Raw genomic sequence first — 18,582 nt, forward strand, 5'->3', positions numbered from 1 at the left:
CAGTCGTCGCTACTACACTAGGTGAGCTGGAGACATGGCGATTCAGGCGTCACAATGGAAGAGCTTGTTGAAATCACCTCGGACGATTACATCGGCAGACCAGTCACGATGGATCGGCGGGGCTCCGTGTTGGCAGTAAAGGGTCCAGGCCAATTCGCAAAAGAGGTATTGTAGCCCAAGAATTAGCTGGTGGACCATCTTGTGTAGCCGGGAGATGAGCCTAGCTCAAGGCTAACTGGTCCTTGCTTCGGGACAGAAACGTTAGCCAGGTGTAGCCACTCAGATTGCAGCTAGCTAGCTGCGATGATCCGGTGTAAAGGTTCAGAGCTTGCGATAGGAATCCGGAGATGTGGTAGATGGAAAGTGAGATGGAAATATGTATGAAATATATACGAAAAAACCCCAGAGGAAAACAATATTTACACGGGACAGGACAAGACGAAACACACATCCGACTGCTACGCCATCTTGGAACCTACTTAGCTTTATCTTCTCTCACCTTCAAACACTTTTGTCAGAGTTTTTTTCTCTCTCTAAATATGGTGAATTATTAATGGGAGAAAGCAGCATGAAAGAGACTGCCAGGGTCCATTAAAGTAATGTGTGCGTGATAGTGACAAACCTTGTGCCTCTGGTTGCACATATGAGTTCAAACCCTAGGTTTGCAGAACATTTCTGATTACTTATGGACATAACCGGGAAGCCTGTTACCGGGAAGCCTGTTTATAACTGTGCATTAATGTATCATTTGTTGTGGCCTTTACAAGAACAATACAGCTAGCATGTGACGAGTGGACATATTTGCAACAGGCTTTCGCAAGTAGAGAGAGTGAAAAGCAAAGAAGACAAGAAAGAGGGAAAATAACATGAAGGAAGAAAGGAGAGACATGATAGGAGGGATGAAAATGAGATTTGAGAGTTTGGGCTGATAAACTGAGCTCTCTTATCTTAGACGCGCTGCAAATATAAAACTGCCGTAGAACATTGCACTCTCTGCCACTCTTGGTTTTGCAGCCTAAGCAGGAAAAGTTGTAATAAACATCCAGGTGTTAATAATGGACAAGGGGAGAATCCTCTGAGCCAATGGTGATGGCCGTTACAGAATAGTGAGGATACAGCTTACGTTTCGATTGACACCCTATTCCCTATGTAGTGTACTACTTTTGACCAGAGTCCTGTGAAGTAGTGGTTGTTTGAGATGCAACCATAATATACAGTGGTTTATATACAACGAATATTGAGTCTGAAATGGACGTTTAGTTTCCCCATGTCATCTATAGTCATTTTCCCTTTCCTCTTTGTGTTGTCAGTTTTTCACAGACCCCTGTGCCAACAGCCCATGTTTCCATGGCAACTGTAGCCGCAGTGGTGAGAGCGAGGAGTACACCTGCGAGTGCAGCGAGGGGTACGAGGGGGAGAAGTGTGAGCAGGGCACCTTGGACCTGCTGCCTGTCTCCAACTGGGATCCTGCCACACCCCCTGCCCCCGAACAGGCCACACCCGCCACACCCACAACTGCCACTCAGCCCTCCCAGCCAACAACAGTGTCCAGCACCACGCAGGCACCTCCGACGCTGCAACCGTGGCAACCTAAGGCTGGACAGAGACTCTTGGTGGTGCAGTGGGAGAAGGAACAGGTCAGAGATGAATGCTACCTGTACTCGATTAGTCCCAACAGTCCAGCTGACCAGCTAGCTAGGTTCAGAGTTCGCAGAACCTCTTTATTTATCTTATAAAATAATGACATTTATCCACTTGCTGCCTCATGTGTGTATCTTTGTGTATTTCCATGTATGTGAGTGCCTGTGTGTATGTGTGTCTCTGTGTGTCCATGCATGCATATGTGTGTATGTGTGTGTGTTCCTGTTGCAGGTGACGGAGGGACTGCACTGTGTGAGTCCTGAGCTGTGTGAGCTGACCTCTGGAACTCTGACTCTCTCTCTAGAGGTGCCTGAGGAGACTGCCATCAAGTAAGAGCCCTGTATTGCATGTACTGGTACCTTCCTGTGTGTATGTGTATATGTGTGTTAGTGTGTGTTTGCATAGTGCTCTCCCTCCCTCCCCTGTTTATCCTAACCTCTCTCTCTCTCCCCTGTTATCCTATACTCTCCCCTCTCCCTCCCTCCCCTATTTATTCTAACCTCTCCCCTCGCCCTCTCTCCCCTGTTTATCCTAACCTCTCCCCCTCTCCATCCCTCCCGTTTATCCTATCCCCTCTCCATCCCTCCCCTGTTTATCCTATCCTCTCTCCCTCTCCCCTGTTTATCCTATCCTCTCTCTCCCCTCTTTATCCTAACCTCTCCTGTCCTAAATCCCCTGTTTATCCTATCCTCTCCCTCTCTCCCCTGTTTATTCCCTCCCTCCCCTGTTTAACCTCTCTCTCTCTCCCCCATGTTTATCCTAACCTCTCCTGTCGTCCCTCCTTCGCTCCCCTGTTTATCCTAACCTCTCCCTCTCTCCCCTGTTTATCCTATCCTCTCTCTCTCTCCCCCATGTTTATCCTAACCTCTCCTGTCCTCCTTCCTTCGCTCCCCTGTTTATCCTAACCTCTCCCTCTCTCCCCTGTTTATCCTAACCTCTCCCGAGTGAACTATAGTTCTGCTTAAAATCACACTGGAGACTGCACTACATCTGTCTTCCCTTGAGATCATTGTCTTATGATTATTGTCCTGTGTCATTTACATGGAACTTGCAGTCTTTCATTATTCAGTCACAACCCCGATGGTAGCAAATGACCTCCATTGTGTTGCCCAAGTATAGTGCCTGACTGCAATGTGTTCTGATTTAAGCAAGCATCATAAATGTCCTTTATTGGTCATTCAAAGTGGTCAAAGTATAGTGTCTCTTTATAAATGACGGGGGAGTGGAAACATAAGAGGTCTTTATCAGCATAACAGTCTCCGCTCTTGGCTGTAGGCAAATATCGTTTTTGTATTGTGTTGGTGTGCTAATTACTGATAGTGCCTGCATGCATGCAAGCTCACATGCACACACACACACACACACACACACACACACAAAGTGACATCCCTTTAGGAATACCAATGAGAAAGAGGCTGAATGGAAGATGGTAGAGAGATAGATTGTTTGTTAACTTATTTAAAATCTTATTGTAATCGTCACATACACAGTTTACAGCAGGTATACAATGTGCTGTGAAATGCTTGTGTGCTTGCTCCCTCAACATTGCAGTACATTAATAAAAAAGTCCAATAAAAAATAACAAGTAAAGCACTGCATCGCTTTAGACTGAGGCGTCACTACAGAACCGGGTTTGATCCCAGGCTGTGTCACAACCCGGCTGTGACCGGGAGTCCCATAGGGCGGCGCACAATAAGTCCAGCGTTGTCCGGGTTAGGGGAGGGTTTGGCTAGGGGGACTATAGTTGGCTCATCGCGCTCTAGCGACTCCTTGTGGCGGGCCAGGAGCCTGCAGGCTGACTTCGGTCGTCATTTGAATGGCGTTTCTTCTAACACATTGGTGCAGCTGGCTTCTGGGTTAAGCGGCGGGTGTTAAAAAGTGCGGTTTGGCGGATCATGTCTTGGAGGACGCATGACTCCACCTTGTTATGAAAACTAACCATCTGTACTGTTCAGATAACTTTACACAGATAGGCCTACACACTCCTCCTCCCTCCCATACCTTCTCTCTCTCACTTACTCCCACACATATCTTTTTTCACTCACACACACAATTCTACACATCCCACTCTTGTATATGCAGCCTGCCTTTGAAGCATCTCTTTGAGTGGCCTATTCCTTTTCAGTTCTTCCTGTGCCATCCACATTTGTGCATAGCCTAGTCAGTCGTCAAGTTAACATGACTAGCTAGCTAAACAATGTTGTTCGTGATCAAAACCCCAAATTGCAGCTTGCGTGTATTTAAAAAACGGCCCGCGACATGGGCACAAATCCGTGGCGGAAAAAAGTATATAGCTCTGGTAATATTGGGCATAGCTTTTACATGATTTTGGCTACAGACACATGGCCTTCAGCAATGTTACTGCGCAAGCATTGACTGTAGCTGTGTTTCGTGTTGTGTCCTGTGCTTAAAAGGGTCCGTTACGGAAACACATGCTCTTAAAAGTTTCCGTGCGGTGAAGAAATGGTGACGCGATTAACGGTGTAAAAAAAAAAGTACGCCGATAAACATGTGGCGCATAAATGCATTATTAACTCGCTAACGTTGACGGCCCTAATTTAAAGACAGCTTAATTGCTTTAAACCAGTCTTCCAATTTTTTTTTTTATTACGAATTAATTTTAACGATCAATTTCTGACCATCTTTATCAGACAGAAAGATGTTGGTGTCATCAGCAAACAATATAAAATGTGCACAATCAAAATTGTCATTAACATCAAAAAAAAAAAAAGAAGCTATGGGCCAAGGATCAAACCTTGAGGAATCTCAACAGGGCACGTTCTTTCAGCTCCAAAACTGTGCTGTTCCACAAAACAGTTTCCTATTAACTAAGTAACTCCTAAACCAGTCGAGGTCTCTATTTCGAAGGCCATACGTTTGTAATTTATGCAACAACAATGCTATCAAATGCTTTTGAAAGGTCAATACTTACTTACTTACTTACCTGTTTGTGTTTATTTATCTGTGAGTGACTCAGCCAGTGGGAGGAGTCTGGGAGTGTAGCTGGTCTTGTGTTGAGTTGGAGCGCGTCTGCTTTGCTGACACTGTCTGTCTGTGTAGAGAGACTGTCTCTTCCAGTAATTGGCCAAAAGTCAGACGAGTAATGGCCCTTGACCACAGCAGTCATAACTCTACTCCCTCGCCTTCAGAGCTGTACAGTCACCACAGTAAGCAGTATAGTACCCCCCACTGAGACAGACAGGACCAGGCATTACTCATGTCTACCATTCCATCCTATTAGCATGGTGGTTGTGTGTCTTATAAAATGTATACCGTGCCTTCAGAAGGTATTCATATCCCTTGACTTATTTGACATTTTGTTGTGTTCTCACGCATCTACACACAATACCCCATAATGAAAAAGTGAAAACAAAGTGAAAACAAATGTATTGAAAATAAAATACAGAAATATCTAATTTACATATAGTACCAGTCAAAAGTTTGGACAAACCTACTCATTCCAGGATCTCTTTATTTTTACTATTTTCTACAATGTAGAATAATCAAAACAAACTACATCAAAACTATGAAATAACACATATGGAATCATGTAGTAACCTAAAAAGTGTTAAACAAATCAAAATATATTTTGTATTTGAGATTCTTCAAAGTAGCCCAACTTTGCCTTGATTACAGCTTTGCACACTCTTGGCATTCTCTCAACCAGCTTCATGAGGTAGTCTCCTGGAATGCATTTCAATTAGCAGGTGTGCGTTGTTAAAAATTTGTAGAATTGATTTCCTTCTTAATGCGTTTGAGCCAATCAGTTGTGTCAAGAACAGCTCAAATAAGCAAAGAGAAATGACAGTCCACCATTACTTTAAGACATGAAAGTCAGTCAATCCAGAAATGTTCATAAACTTTGAAAGTTTCTTCAAGTGCAATCGCAAAAACCATCAAGCACTATGATGAAACTGTCTCTCATGAGGACCACCACAGGAAAGGAAGACCCAGAGTTACCTCTGCTGTAGAGGATAAGTTCATTAGAGTTACCAGCCTCAGAAATTACAGCCCAAATAAATGCTTCACAGAGTTCAACAGACACATCTCAACATCAACTGTTCAGAGGAGACTGCGTGAATCAGGCCTTCATGATCAGATTTCTGTAAAGAAACCACTACTAAAGGACACCATTTAGAAGAAGAGACTTGTTTGGGCCAAGAAACACGAGCAGTGGACATTCGACCGGTGGAAATATGTCCTTTGGTCTGATGAGTCCAAATTTGAGATTTTTGGTTCCAACCGCCGTGTCTTTGTGAGATGCAGATTAGGTGAACGGATGATCTCCGCATGTGTGGTTCTCACCGTGAAGCATGGAGGAGGAGGTGTGATGGTGTGGGTGTGCTTTGCTGGTGACACTGTCTGTGATTTATTTAGAATTCAAGGCAAACTTAACCAGCACGGATACCACAGCATTCTGCAGCGATAAGCAGTCCCATCTGGTTTGCGCTTAGTGGGAATATCATTTATTTTTCAACAGGACAATGACCCAACACACCCCCAAGCGGCATCAGATAACCTGGCCTCCACAATCACCCAACCTCAACCTAATTGTCACCAAAAGCACTCACAAACTTCTACAGATGCACAATCGAGAGCATCCTGGCGGGCTGTATCACCGCCTGGTACGGCAACTGCTCCGCCCACAACCGTAAGGCTTTCCAGAGGGTAGTGAGGTCTGCACAACGCATCACCGGGGGCAAACTACCTGCCCTCCAGGACACCTACACCACCCGATGCCACATGAAGGCCATAAAGATCATCAAGGACAACAACCACCCGAGCCACTGCCTGTTCACCCCGCTATCATCCAGAAGGCGAGGTCAGTACAGGTGCATCAAAGCTGGGACCGAGAGACTGAAAAACAGCTTCTATCTCAAGGCCATCAGACTGTTAAACAGCCAAATCAAATCAAATCAAATCAAATTTTATTTGTCACATACACATGGTTAGCAGATGTTAGTGCGAGTGTAGCGAAATGCTTGTGCTTCTAGTTCCGACAATGCAGTAATAACAAGTAATCTAACTAACAATTCCAAAACTACTGTCTTGTACACAGTGTAAGGGGATAAAGAATATGTACATAAGGATATATGAATGAGTGATGGTACAGAGCAGCATAGGCAAGATACAGTAGATGGTATCGAGTACAGTATGTACAAATGAGATGAGTATGTAAACAAAGTGGCATAGTATAGTATAAAGTGGCTAGTGATACATGTATTACATAAGGATACCGTCGATGATATAGAGTACAGTATATACGTATGCATATGAGATGAATAATGTAGGGTAAGTAACATTTATATAAGGTAGCATTGTTTAAAGTGGCTAGTGATATATTTACGTCCTTTCCCATCAATTCCCATTATTAAAGTGGCTGGAGTTGAGTCAGTGTCAGTGTTAGTGGTGGCTGTTTAACAGTCTGATGGCCTTGAGATAGAAGCTGTTTTTCAGTCTCTCGGTCCCAGCTTTGATGCACCTGTACTGACCTCGCCTTCTGGATGATAGCGGGGTGAACAGGCAGTGGCTCGGGTGGTTGATGTCCTTGATGATCTTTATGGCCTTCCTGTGACATCGGGTGGTATAGGTGTCCTGGAGGGCAGGTAGTTTGCCCCCGGTGATGCGTTGTGCAGACCTCACTACCACTAACATTGAGTGGCTGCTGCCAACACACTGACTCAACTCCAGCCACTTTAATAATGGGAATTGATGGGAAATTATGTAAAATATATCACTAGCCACTTTAAACAATGCTACCTAATATAATGTTTACATATATTATTCATCTCATTTGTATACGTATGTATACGTATATACTGTATATGTGTATATATATATATATATATATATACTCTATATATATATACTCTATATATATATACTCTATATCATCTACTGTATCCTTATGTAATACATGTATCACTAGCCACTTTAACTATGCCACTTTATTTACATACTCATCTCATATGTATATACTGTACTCGATACCATCTACTGTATCTTGCCTATGCTGCTCTGTACCATCACTCATCCATATATCTTTATGTACATATTCTTTATCCCCTTACACTGTGTATAAGACAGTAGTTTTGGAATTGTTAGTTAGATTACTTGTTGGTTATTACTGCATTGTCGGAACTAAAAGCACAAGTATTTCGCTACACTCGCATTAACATCTGCTAACCATGTGTATGTGACAAATACAATTTGATTTGATATAATTGAAATGGTTTGGGATGAGTTGGACCTCAGAGTGAATGAAAAGCAGCCAACAAGTGCTCAGCATATGTGGGAACTCCTTCAAGACTGTTGGAAAAGCATTCCAGGTGAAGCTGGTTGAGAGAATGCCAAGAGTGTGCAAAGCTGTCATCAAGGCAAAGGGTGCTCAATTTGGAGTGTCAAAGCAAAGGTTGTGAATACTTATATAAATCAGATATTTCTGTATTTAATTTGTAATACATTTAAAAAAAAACATGTTTTCACTTTGTCATTATGGGGAATTATGTGTGTTTTAATCAATTTGGAATTCTGTCTGTAAAAAACAACTAAATGTGGAATAAATGAAGGGATATGAATACTTTCTGAATGCACTGTAGCAGGCTGGTAACTAAAGTGTCTGGTTTCGAGGACTCTCTCTCTCTCTCTCACACTCCCTCCCCTCTCCCTTTAGGATCGTAGTGAATGTCAGTGGAGCGCCCGTCCTTTGGCGTGTTGGAGAGGATGGCTTCCAGCGTTCCTCCTTGGTGGAGGGGACCATCATGTGGTTCCAGCAGGCCTCAGATGGACTGGTGGTCCCTGACCACTCCCTCCCCCTTGGACACAACTACTTCCTCAGTAAGGCCCCTCCTCCATCTCAATTTACTTACTTACGTAAGTAATCCTGTCTGTTCCTATGTGGAACAGAAGATTTCCCGCCACCTCAATACAACTGTTAAAAAGCATATGTAGGAATATAGGTTACTTTATTCTGTCTGTCCATATAGTGCTATCACTTCCATTCTGCCAACCTGTCATTGGTGCCAACTGTATTTTGCGTTAGATATGGCAATCTTCAACTCCAAGGGAATGAATCTTTGCATAGCACATATAGTGATAAAAGTGCATATTATACATATTCCTATTTAGAAGATACTTGTAGTTTATTGGTATAAGGTACCTTAAAGTCAGAGATATACGCCCCTGATCAAACAAGCCCATTGGGTAATTAGGATGGAATGGTATTCCATCATGTTTTCAATACTAACATTCTCTGCAGTGTTCTGAGTTGTCTGCTCAGTAATTTGCATGGAATATCAATCAAGAGCACAATATCCATACAATTCATAAACAGTATGATAATGGCTCATTTGTATGGGGCTGGCGCACATAAACACTTGGCTCTGCAATTCAGGTTTGTTGTTTTTCTGCATATTTTATCGCTAAGTCTATTTTCAATGAGGAATGTTACAGTAACGTACGTCTGAAGGTTCGGTGGATTCCAGCAGGTGTGGCGTCGTAATTGGTGTCCTTCCCTTTAGTGAATCGTCTACTTGACCCCTGTGCGTGGTCTCCATACCAACACTGCTGTATTAGGTCTCAGCCTGTCTGTCCACTGACCTTGAGCTGGCTGGAGACACTCCGCCTGAGATCCTGCGGCTCTGTCTGGGGAGTGAGGGAGGAGAGAGAGAATTAAAGAGAGAGAGAGAGAGAGAGAAAATGAGAGAGAAAGAGTGAGAGTCATTTTTCTGTCATCGTGTTTGGTTGTTTACCAGTCAGACCCTGGATAGTAAATTAGTCATGTCCTTGAGAGCAAGGCTGCTGTGGAGATATGTGTGTGTGCATCTCACATAATCTGTCTCACATGCGAAAACATGCAGTCAACACGAACAAATGCACACACACTCCCACTCGTGCACGCATATATATATATATATATGATTCAACTCACAATTGTAAGGCAACCAGCTGCAATAGGATTGTGAATTTGCTCACTCACAACAAAAAGTTTGTGTATGAGCATTTTGTTGAGCAAACTTAGTCATATTGCAGTTGGTTGCCTTACAATTGTGAGTTTAATCTTTTTTTACAGTGTGCGTGCATTTAGGCAGGGAGCCCAATTCTAATATTTCTCCCCCACTAATTAGTCTTTTGACCAATCAGTTAAGCTCTGAAAAAGATCTGATGTGATTGGTCAAAAGACCAATTAGTGAAAAAAATATCTGCCTGTCTAAATGCAGTGTAAGTGTGTGTGTGCATGTAAGTGCTGCATCAGAGAGTAGTGACTTTGCATTTGTGAGTTTGTGTTGTGAGGAACAGACGTTATTGGGCTGACCTAACCAGACGCCTGATTGGCTGCAGGGCTTTGCTGTGGCAATGACTCGTTCTGGCTTTGCTCACGCCTCATTGGCTCATAGCAGGTCCCTAATAACAGCTGTTAATCTTCACTTTGAGGCTATTTTAAAATAGGCTTCTGGTAGCAGTCTGCTGTGTGTCACATGACACATAAATAACAAAACAATAACTAATCTATTTTGGTTTTGATTCATATTTGCTAGCATGGCCTTTTCCTCTCCATTTCTCTAATAGTTAGTTGCCAGGAAATACATTTCTCTTTTTCAATGGAAGCTAGAGGTGTCTTATCTAGGCAATGATCCATAAGCAACCACTCCTAGAACATTTGTCAAACACAAGGTGTTCTGGTCAATGTTACGTACGATGGTGTTAAGATAGCAAACTTGTGTAGAACCGGACACGTTTGACCAAAATCTTCTTTGCAAGGAACCATTACTTCTCTCTACACCTTATCTAAACACAATGCCTCTGTCCCTACATCCATGTTGACCTCCCCTACCTTTCTCTCTAGTTACATTGGCAATATTCAATATTGCTCACATTTAATCCGTCTTTTCATATTTATCAAGGTGAACCAGCTAGGACCTTAGGATAGAATAAATGTTTTTTGATTGATCTTGTTTTCTTCTCTCTCCCGTTGTAGGTGTGCTGCGCGTGGGCACCCCCAGTGGCTCGGAAGTCACCCTGCGTCTCAATCTGACAGTGAAGGCCAGCAGCTGTGTGGAGCCTGGCAGCCGCTTCAGCGACCCACAATGCTCTGGGAAGGGGAAGTGCATCACCCAGCCCTCTGTGGTAAGAGGTCAGGGGTCAAATATGTGATGTCACCTGTCCTTGGGTCGGTGATTCAATCCCTTGTCTTTGGGCTTGATCCTGTGAACACTATTTTAAGGCTTAACATGTCACTTTCAATATTCAGAAAACAGATTTCCCCCCTCATTATACTGGTAATTCAGCAGAATATTGTAATTCAGCAGTAATTCAGCAGAATATTGAAAGATTGCGACACTCTTGTCTTGATGATACACTATGCGGTAACATAGCAACAGGAGACTGGGTGGAGAAAAAGATAAGCAAGACAGAATAAAGACCATACCTTATTGCCATGGGAACAGAGAAATATATAAATGTATTGTGGGATGGAGACAGAGTTCTTAATAATAAAGTCCTGCATCCCTACTGCTCCCTGGGGCTCCCCCGCTCCCTGGGTCCCTAGAGGCATTGCAGTTAGTAGAATAATCACTGCTGCAGAGAGGAGTAGACTGCAGCAGAGAGGAGTAGAGAGAGGAAATGGAGAGAAGAGGGAGAAAAAATAAGAAAGGGAGAAGAGAGAGGAGACGTGTGTTAGACTGAGGGCCTGCTAGCGCTTTCCCTCCCGCCTACAGGTGCAGTGTTAGAGGGTGATTTAGCACACCACACTTTGGGGAGCTGGGAGGAAACGGGCATCGGTGGGGTTTAGAGGACTAACAATAGAGAATCCCAGGGACATCTCAATTGAGCCGCATGGAGCCCCAGTAACCAGAACCATCCCAGTGATAGACAAAGTGTTGAGCATTATGTTCCACAATGTTATCTGACCATTCAGTCTCATCAGTTTTTCTTCTCATCACATGAACCCCTATACTAGTCACATATAGAGCCATGAGTTTATCCTGGTCAGGTCATGTGTTTGGGAGAAACTGGCACTAGTTTTGGTACCTTTAGTCAGTCAGTGTGTGACAGTGACCCCTCTGACCTCCAGAGCACCTTCTTCTGTGAGTGTGAGAATGGTTACTCTGGAATCTTCTGTGAGGAGTTTGATGCCTGCCACCTCAAGCCCTGCCAGAACTACGCCATCTGTAGTGACCTGAGGCAGGGGGACGAGGGCCGCAACTTCACTTGTATCTGCCCTCCAGGTAACTACTGTGTGTTTGTGTGTGTACATGCGTATGTGCATGCATCACAGGAGGCTGCTGAGGGGAGAACAGCTCATAGTAATGGCCAGAATGGAGCAAAGAGAATGGCATCAAACACCTGCAAGCCATGTGTTTGGTGTATTTGATGCCATTCCACCTATTCCGCTCCAGTCATTACCACAAGTCTGTTTTCCTCAATTAAGGCACCACCAATCTCCTGAGGCCTGCGTGTGTGAGTGTCTCCAAATGAAATAGGGGACGCAGAGAAGAGTGCACCCTTTCAACTTGTCAATTAGATATATTTGGGGCCCGGACCAGTGAGGGCAGCTTTGAGCCACCTGAGAGGATAATTGCCTTGTTATAGAAGCAGAGGCTGGAGCTGTTGTTGATGGCCAGCCACATCTTATTAGAGAAGAGTGATTACAGGACTGTGGTGGTATGCCTGCCTGACAGACAGACTGAGGGCAGTGGGTTCTCACAGGCTCATCTAGAGCAATGTGGAGGCCGCACTACATGATTGATGGGTAGTAAGGTTGGGGGTAATTGGCTAGATGCAGGACTTGACTTGTTCTTGGAAGAGTGAGTGTTCTGTTTTGAATTGACCTGATGAGCTAATGAAGATGGACAGTCATGGGGAAGTGTGAGACATAGGGTGGCCTGTGTGTGTGTTGCGTACATTTGTTTTTCTGTGTGTGTTCTTGTTATAGCGATAGTTGGATGGTTTGCATGTCAGTGCGTAAGAGTTGCAGGTGTATGTTTGGCTCCTTCTGTGTGTGTCCAGGTTTAATGCTATGTGACACTGTGTTTCGTCTGTGTGCTCCAGGGTTCGAGGGTGGTCTTTGCCAGTTGCAGGTGGACCACTGCCTGTCTCAGCCCTGCAGGAACGGGGCTACCTGCTCCAGCAGCCTGGCTGGACCCAGGTGCTACTGCCCTGAGGGTAGGTACTTTATCATAACTCTGCCCTGAGGGTAGTAGGTACCACAGTACCAATAGCACAGCAATGCTCTGAGTGCAGACCATCTATTACCATAACATGTACAGATCCACAGCAATGAACAATAGCAAGGATGTACTGCACAACACCACATTGTTAAAAAAAAAAATAAATTCAGAGCCTCATTAGCTGGTTGTATGTGTGTGTGTGTGTTGGACTGTCCTGTGTGTGTGTCTGAATATGTGTGTGAGGATATCCTAGTTCCGCTGCCGTTCGTTTCTGTGCCTACTCGGTGTTTATCTGTGCCAGACCGTTGCTTAATTTAAACCTTCCTCCACTAGTCTAATTAGTCCTCCTAGCCCTAACGACCGGCTCTCTGCCCCACATGGGAAATCTACGCCCGCTAAAACTAAATTCTGACAAACACAGTACTCCTAAATAAGGGCATGCCAATCCACGCTTTTTATAAATACGCACACACACACAGACACTGCCATGGGAAACCATTCCGGAATAATCCTCTTCAAACACATTAATAATACAACAGAGGTATGAATGTAAAACCTGGTCCAAAAAATATGGTACATTTCAGGTACAATTCCCTGCGGTCACTGAGTTCTGATCCACAGTCTTGCTAACAATGCAACTCGGATTAAATTATTCATCTTACACTGTTGGACGAACGCCAACGCTGACCAGAATTTTTTTTATCCATCCACAGCAGTTTTTTTCCTTTGGTTGTTTTCACAGAAAGATCATGGTTGTGGTGCAACAATGGGGGTGGAAACTGCTTCAGCACTTGGTAATTAGTGCAACAAGGAGGTGTGTGAGAGAGAGAGACTAAATATTGAACAGGCTCGTTAGGTAATCCTGCCATTTGAAGCCTTTCTACTGGGTTTCATGGCAATTAGCCTATCACATTCTCGAATGAACATGTGACTGCAGGTGACCGCAATCAGCCAGTGGAGGGTGAAGAGGAGGCACCTTGCCTCACCTCTACCTCTGTATATACACAAACACACTAGGAGTGGGAGCGGACAACTCCAGAATCCAAGCAGCAGACTCCTGTCCATCTGATTCCCATCCAGTCGTGAGAGACTGAGCAGGAGAGACGTCAAGAATGTGTTAGGGTTCACAGTTGTTTTCTTGTTGTTTTCTGGCAGGTGGATGTGAGGGCAGCAGTATAGCGGAGTTGTATTCTACAAAGCAGGATTATGGAGTTGGCCAACTAACTTGTCTACATATTCTGATAACTTTTTATTTTGTAGAAAGATAAGCTTTAAATGGGCATGGTCTAATTAAATTGACAGACAAATAGACATATGTTATGTCATGTAAGTTTAACTTTTTAAATTAGCTATAAAATCAATAGTTATTTCTGGTTGCTTATCAAGGTTAGCTGACTAACTAATTGATCCTGCTTTGTAGCATACCTCTTAGTACAGAGACGTTATGAAGTGCTAATGAGATGACCGACCTGGAATTATGGTGTGTTCGTGAGGAAAACACACTCTTGTACTGTTGTTAATTTACCTCGACTGTCTCTCTTATTTATTTGGAAAAGAAATTACAAGTATCTTTACTCTAGATCCTCTCTTTAACTATCACTGTCTCCGGAGACGCATGCAGTGCGTTTCGTTTGGCTGTGCATAAAGTGATGGATGACGACAATAGCAGAGACAAGCATAGCAGAATCACGGCTTATGGTCATCAAATTCCACTGCTGAAGGCAAATGGCAGGTGAGCAGGCCTGTAGTTTGTACTAGTAGTAGTTTGATAGCAGAGCAGTATCATAAACATGACAAGTTGGGTTATTAGGTGTCATGTCCATTCATGACCAATCATGTCAGATGACAGAGCGGCTTTGAGCCCTGGCCAAAAGTAGTGCACTTTATTAGGAAAGCAACAATATCTGATGGTTTTACCAATTTGACTTCAGATTCAGACTTTTATCCACGTTTCTCCAAATGTCACATCTTGAAAATAAGGGTTGGGGTAGGGTTAACACATTAACTTTAGGCATCCATTCTGAATGATTGGGTTAAGGGTTAAGGTTTGGGATAGGGCTAAAACCAGACTGTAGAAAATGAGTGTCTAACACTGGGATCGACTGCGCAATCGGATTCAGAGTCATGGGATTGACGTCCTCAGGACATGGACAGACGTCCAATTTCAAAGTCAATCTTGAGCGATCTGCTCGATGATATATGGGCACCATTTCAGACACAGCCAGAGCCTCTTGAGGAGGTTGCTCCCAGCAGTCCTCCTAGCTCTCGGTCTGTCCTCTGAGGTCTCTCTCTCTCTCAGCTCTGGGACTGGCACTGTCTCCAGTGAGGAACAGGAGGGCTGGAGGTGCTATATTTAGACTCCTAACTCTATTGGAGTACAGCTGCTCTGCTAAAGCTGCTCTCCTTTCATATCAGAGCTCTCCTGGGAATCTGGTTTAGTGTGCAGGCTTGGTAAAGTGTGTGTGTGGTGGAGAGGAGGGGGGTCCTCTCTGTTTGTGTGAATGCGTGCACTGTTGTGTGTGTCTTTATCATGCTTTCTGACCCATACCCCCTGTGTCATAGCGAATTATGAGCTTTGTCTTGGGGAGAGTTGTCAGCATGATCCGAGGTGGGGGGGATTCTGCCATACCTGGGCCATGACAGTAAATCTCAGTAAGACCAAAATAATTGTGTTCCGAAAAGGTCCAGTCGCCAGGACTCCAAATTCCATCTAGACACCGTTGCCCTAGAGCATGCAAACAACCATATACAGTTGAAGTCGGAAGTTTACATACACCTTGGCCAAATGCATTTAAACTAAATTTTACAATTCCTGACATTTAATCCTAGTAAAAATTCCCTGTCTTGGGTCAATTAGGATCATCACTATATTTTAAATGGGAAATGTCAGAAAAATATTAGTTATTTATTTCAGCTTTTCTTTCTTTTATCACATTCCCAGTGGGTCAGAAGTTTACATACACTCAATTAGTATTTGGTAGCATTGCCTTTAAATTGTTTAACTTGGGTCAAACGTTTCGGGTAGCCTTCCACAAGCTTCCCACAATAAGTTGGGTGAATTTTGGCTCATTGCTCCTGCCTGCTTGAAATACATCCACAGGTACACCTCCAATGGACTCAAATTATATCAATTAGCCTATCAGAAGCTTCTAAAGCCATGGCGTAATTTTCTGGAATTTTCCAAGCTGTTTAAAGGCACAGTCAACTTAGTGTATGTAAACTTCTGACCCACTGGAATTGTGATACAGTGAAATAATCTGTCTGTAAACAATTGTTGGAAAAATGACTTGTGTCATGCACAAAGTAGATGTCCTGACCGACTTGCCAAAACTAGAGTTTGTTAAAGAAATTTGTGGAGTAGTTGAAAAAATAGTTTTAATGACTCCATCCTAAGTGTATGTAAACCTGCGACTTCAACTGTACACCTTGGCCTAAACATCAGCGCCACAGGCAACTTCCACAAAGATGTGAACGATCTGAGAGACAAGGCAAGAAGAGCCTTCTATGCCATCAAAAGGAGCATAAAAGTTGACATGCCAATTAGGATCTGGCTAAAAATACTTGAATCAGTTATAGAACCCATTGCCCTTTATGGTTGTGATGTCTGGGGTCTGCTCACCAACCAAGAATTCACAAAATGGAACAAACACCAAATTGAGACTGCATGCAGAATTCTGCAAAAAAATCCTCTGTGTACAACGTAAAACACCAAATAATGCATGCAGAGCAGAATTAGGCCGAACCTGCAGAAGAGTCTCCTAATCAAGCTGGTCCTGGGGCTTTGTTCACAAACAGAGCCCCAGGACATCAACACAATTAGACCCAACTAAATCATGAGAAAAGATAATTACTTGACATATTGGAAAGAATTAACAAAAAAACTGAACAAACTAGAATGCTATTTGGCCCTAAATAGAGAGTACACAGTGGCATAATACCTGACCATTGTGACTGACCCAAACTTAAGGAAAGCTTTGACTATGTACAGACTCAGTGAGCGTAGCCTTGCTATTGAGAAAGGCCGCTGTAGGCTGACCTGGCTCTCAAGAGAAGACAGGCTATGTGCACACTGCCCACAAAATGAGGTGGAAACTGAGCTGCACTTCCTAACCTCCTGTCAAATGTATGACCATATTAGAGACGCATATTTCCCTCAGATGACACGGATCATGGATGACACGGATTTGAAAACAAAACTGATTTAGATAAACTCCCATATCTACTAGGTGAAATAAGTGTGCCATCGCAAGATTTGTGACCTGTTGCCACAAGAAAAGTGCAACCAGTGAAGAACAAACACCATTGTAAATACAACCCATATTTATGTTTATTTTCCCATTTGTACTTTAACCATTTGCACATCGTAACAACACTGTATATATTCATAATATGACATTTGTAATGTCTATTCTTTTGGAACTTCTGTGAGTGTAATGTTTAGTGTTCATTTGTATTGTTTCTTTCACTTTTGTATATTCTCTACTTCACTTGCTTTGGCAATGTTAACATATGTCTCCCATGCCAATTAAGCCCCTTGAATATAATTTAATTGAGAGATGGGGTCCTGATGCTCAGACACTGAGCCAATCTCCCTGACAACAAGGCCCAAGGCAAATGCCACCATGCAGCAGGGTGTGAAAACTGTGCAGTGCAGACTTATCTTGCTACAGAGATAAAGGAATCGAGCTGTGATTTCCCTCCTTCCTATCTTCACATCCTCCTTTTTGGCACCTTTACCTCCATCTTTTCTTTACCTCTTGTCATGTCACCTTTTCTACTACACCTGAGATGATGTGCGGTTGGGTGTCTATATGTCTGTGTGTAAACATATAGGGGTAGTGATCAAAGTCAAAACTCGACAATAACGTTTAATCATTCATTCCGACGGGCTACGGTTGAGGTTTGGGATAGGGTTAAAGTAGGAAAACATAACAATGAGTGCCTAGCAATGTGATTGAACCCACAATCCTCTGAGTTGTAGAACGCAGTTTAAAAGCCATGAACATTCAAAATCATGTTTTTCATGAAATTGGATGATATTTGAATAAAACCCAAATCAAAGTATGAAAAATGACTTTCTTCTACGTTGATGAGTTTTGATCATAATGTTACTAATCCCCTCCCCCATGTCAAACACTTGGATTCAGGTGACCCTAACTCATGTTAATACACCAATGGTAACATAATACTCTCTTACCTAGTTTAGATAAGTACTGCCTTGTACAACATTTGACTGTAGCGTGTCAGCAAATGCAGTATAATTACATTTTTACACTTCATCCATGGTGAAGATACTTACAGTATATGTCTCCCCTTTCATCTGTGTCTGGTGTTAGCTAGTTACTGGCTAGCTAGGACTTCATCTGTGTCTGGTGTTAGCTAGTTACTGGCTAGCTAGGACTTCATCTGTGTCTGGTGTTAGCTAGGTCTTCATCTGTGTCTGGTGTTAGCTAGTTACTGGCTAGCTAGGTCTTCATCTGTGTCTGGTGTTAGCTAGTTACTGGCTAGCTAGGACTTCATCTGTGTCTGGTGTTAGCTAGGTCTTCATCTGTGTCTGGTGTTAGCTAGTTACTGGCTAGCTAGGACTTCATCTGTTTCTGGTGTTAGCTAGTTACTGCCTAGCTAGGTCTTCATCTGTGTCTGGTGTTAGCTAGTTACTGGCTAGCTAGGACTTCATCTGTGTCTGGTGTTAGCTAGTTACTGCCTAGCTAGGTCTTCATCTGTGTCTGGTGTTAGCTAGTTACTGGCTAGCTAGGACTTCATCTGTGTCTGG

The 18,582-nt window shown here is 43.3% G+C and overlaps 1 protein-coding gene across 2 annotated transcripts in view; it reads left to right on the forward strand.

Moving 5' to 3' along the window:
• Positions 1 to 18,582, forward strand: part of LOC110507622 (delta and Notch-like epidermal growth factor-related receptor) — a 68,137-nt gene that overhangs the window by 36,593 nt on the left and 12,962 nt on the right. For both annotated transcript variants that reach the window (XM_036965222.2, XM_090224524.1), the window contains exons 2-7: positions 1,311 to 1,637; positions 1,873 to 1,970; positions 8,315 to 8,478; positions 10,619 to 10,767; positions 11,714 to 11,867; positions 12,691 to 12,804. In XM_036965222.2, the coding sequence (XP_036821117.1) occupies positions 1,311 to 1,637; positions 1,873 to 1,970; positions 8,315 to 8,478; positions 10,619 to 10,767; positions 11,714 to 11,867; positions 12,691 to 12,804 (1,006 nt within the window). The remainder of the gene's footprint in view (positions 1 to 1,310; positions 1,638 to 1,872; positions 1,971 to 8,314; positions 8,479 to 10,618; positions 10,768 to 11,713; positions 11,868 to 12,690; positions 12,805 to 18,582) is intronic.

Source organism: Oncorhynchus mykiss, chromosome 27 (assembly GCF_057628025.1).
Source record: "Oncorhynchus mykiss isolate SJ-2025 chromosome 27, ASM5762802v1, whole genome shotgun sequence".
NCBI lineage: Eukaryota > Metazoa > Chordata > Actinopteri > Salmoniformes > Salmonidae > Oncorhynchus > Oncorhynchus mykiss.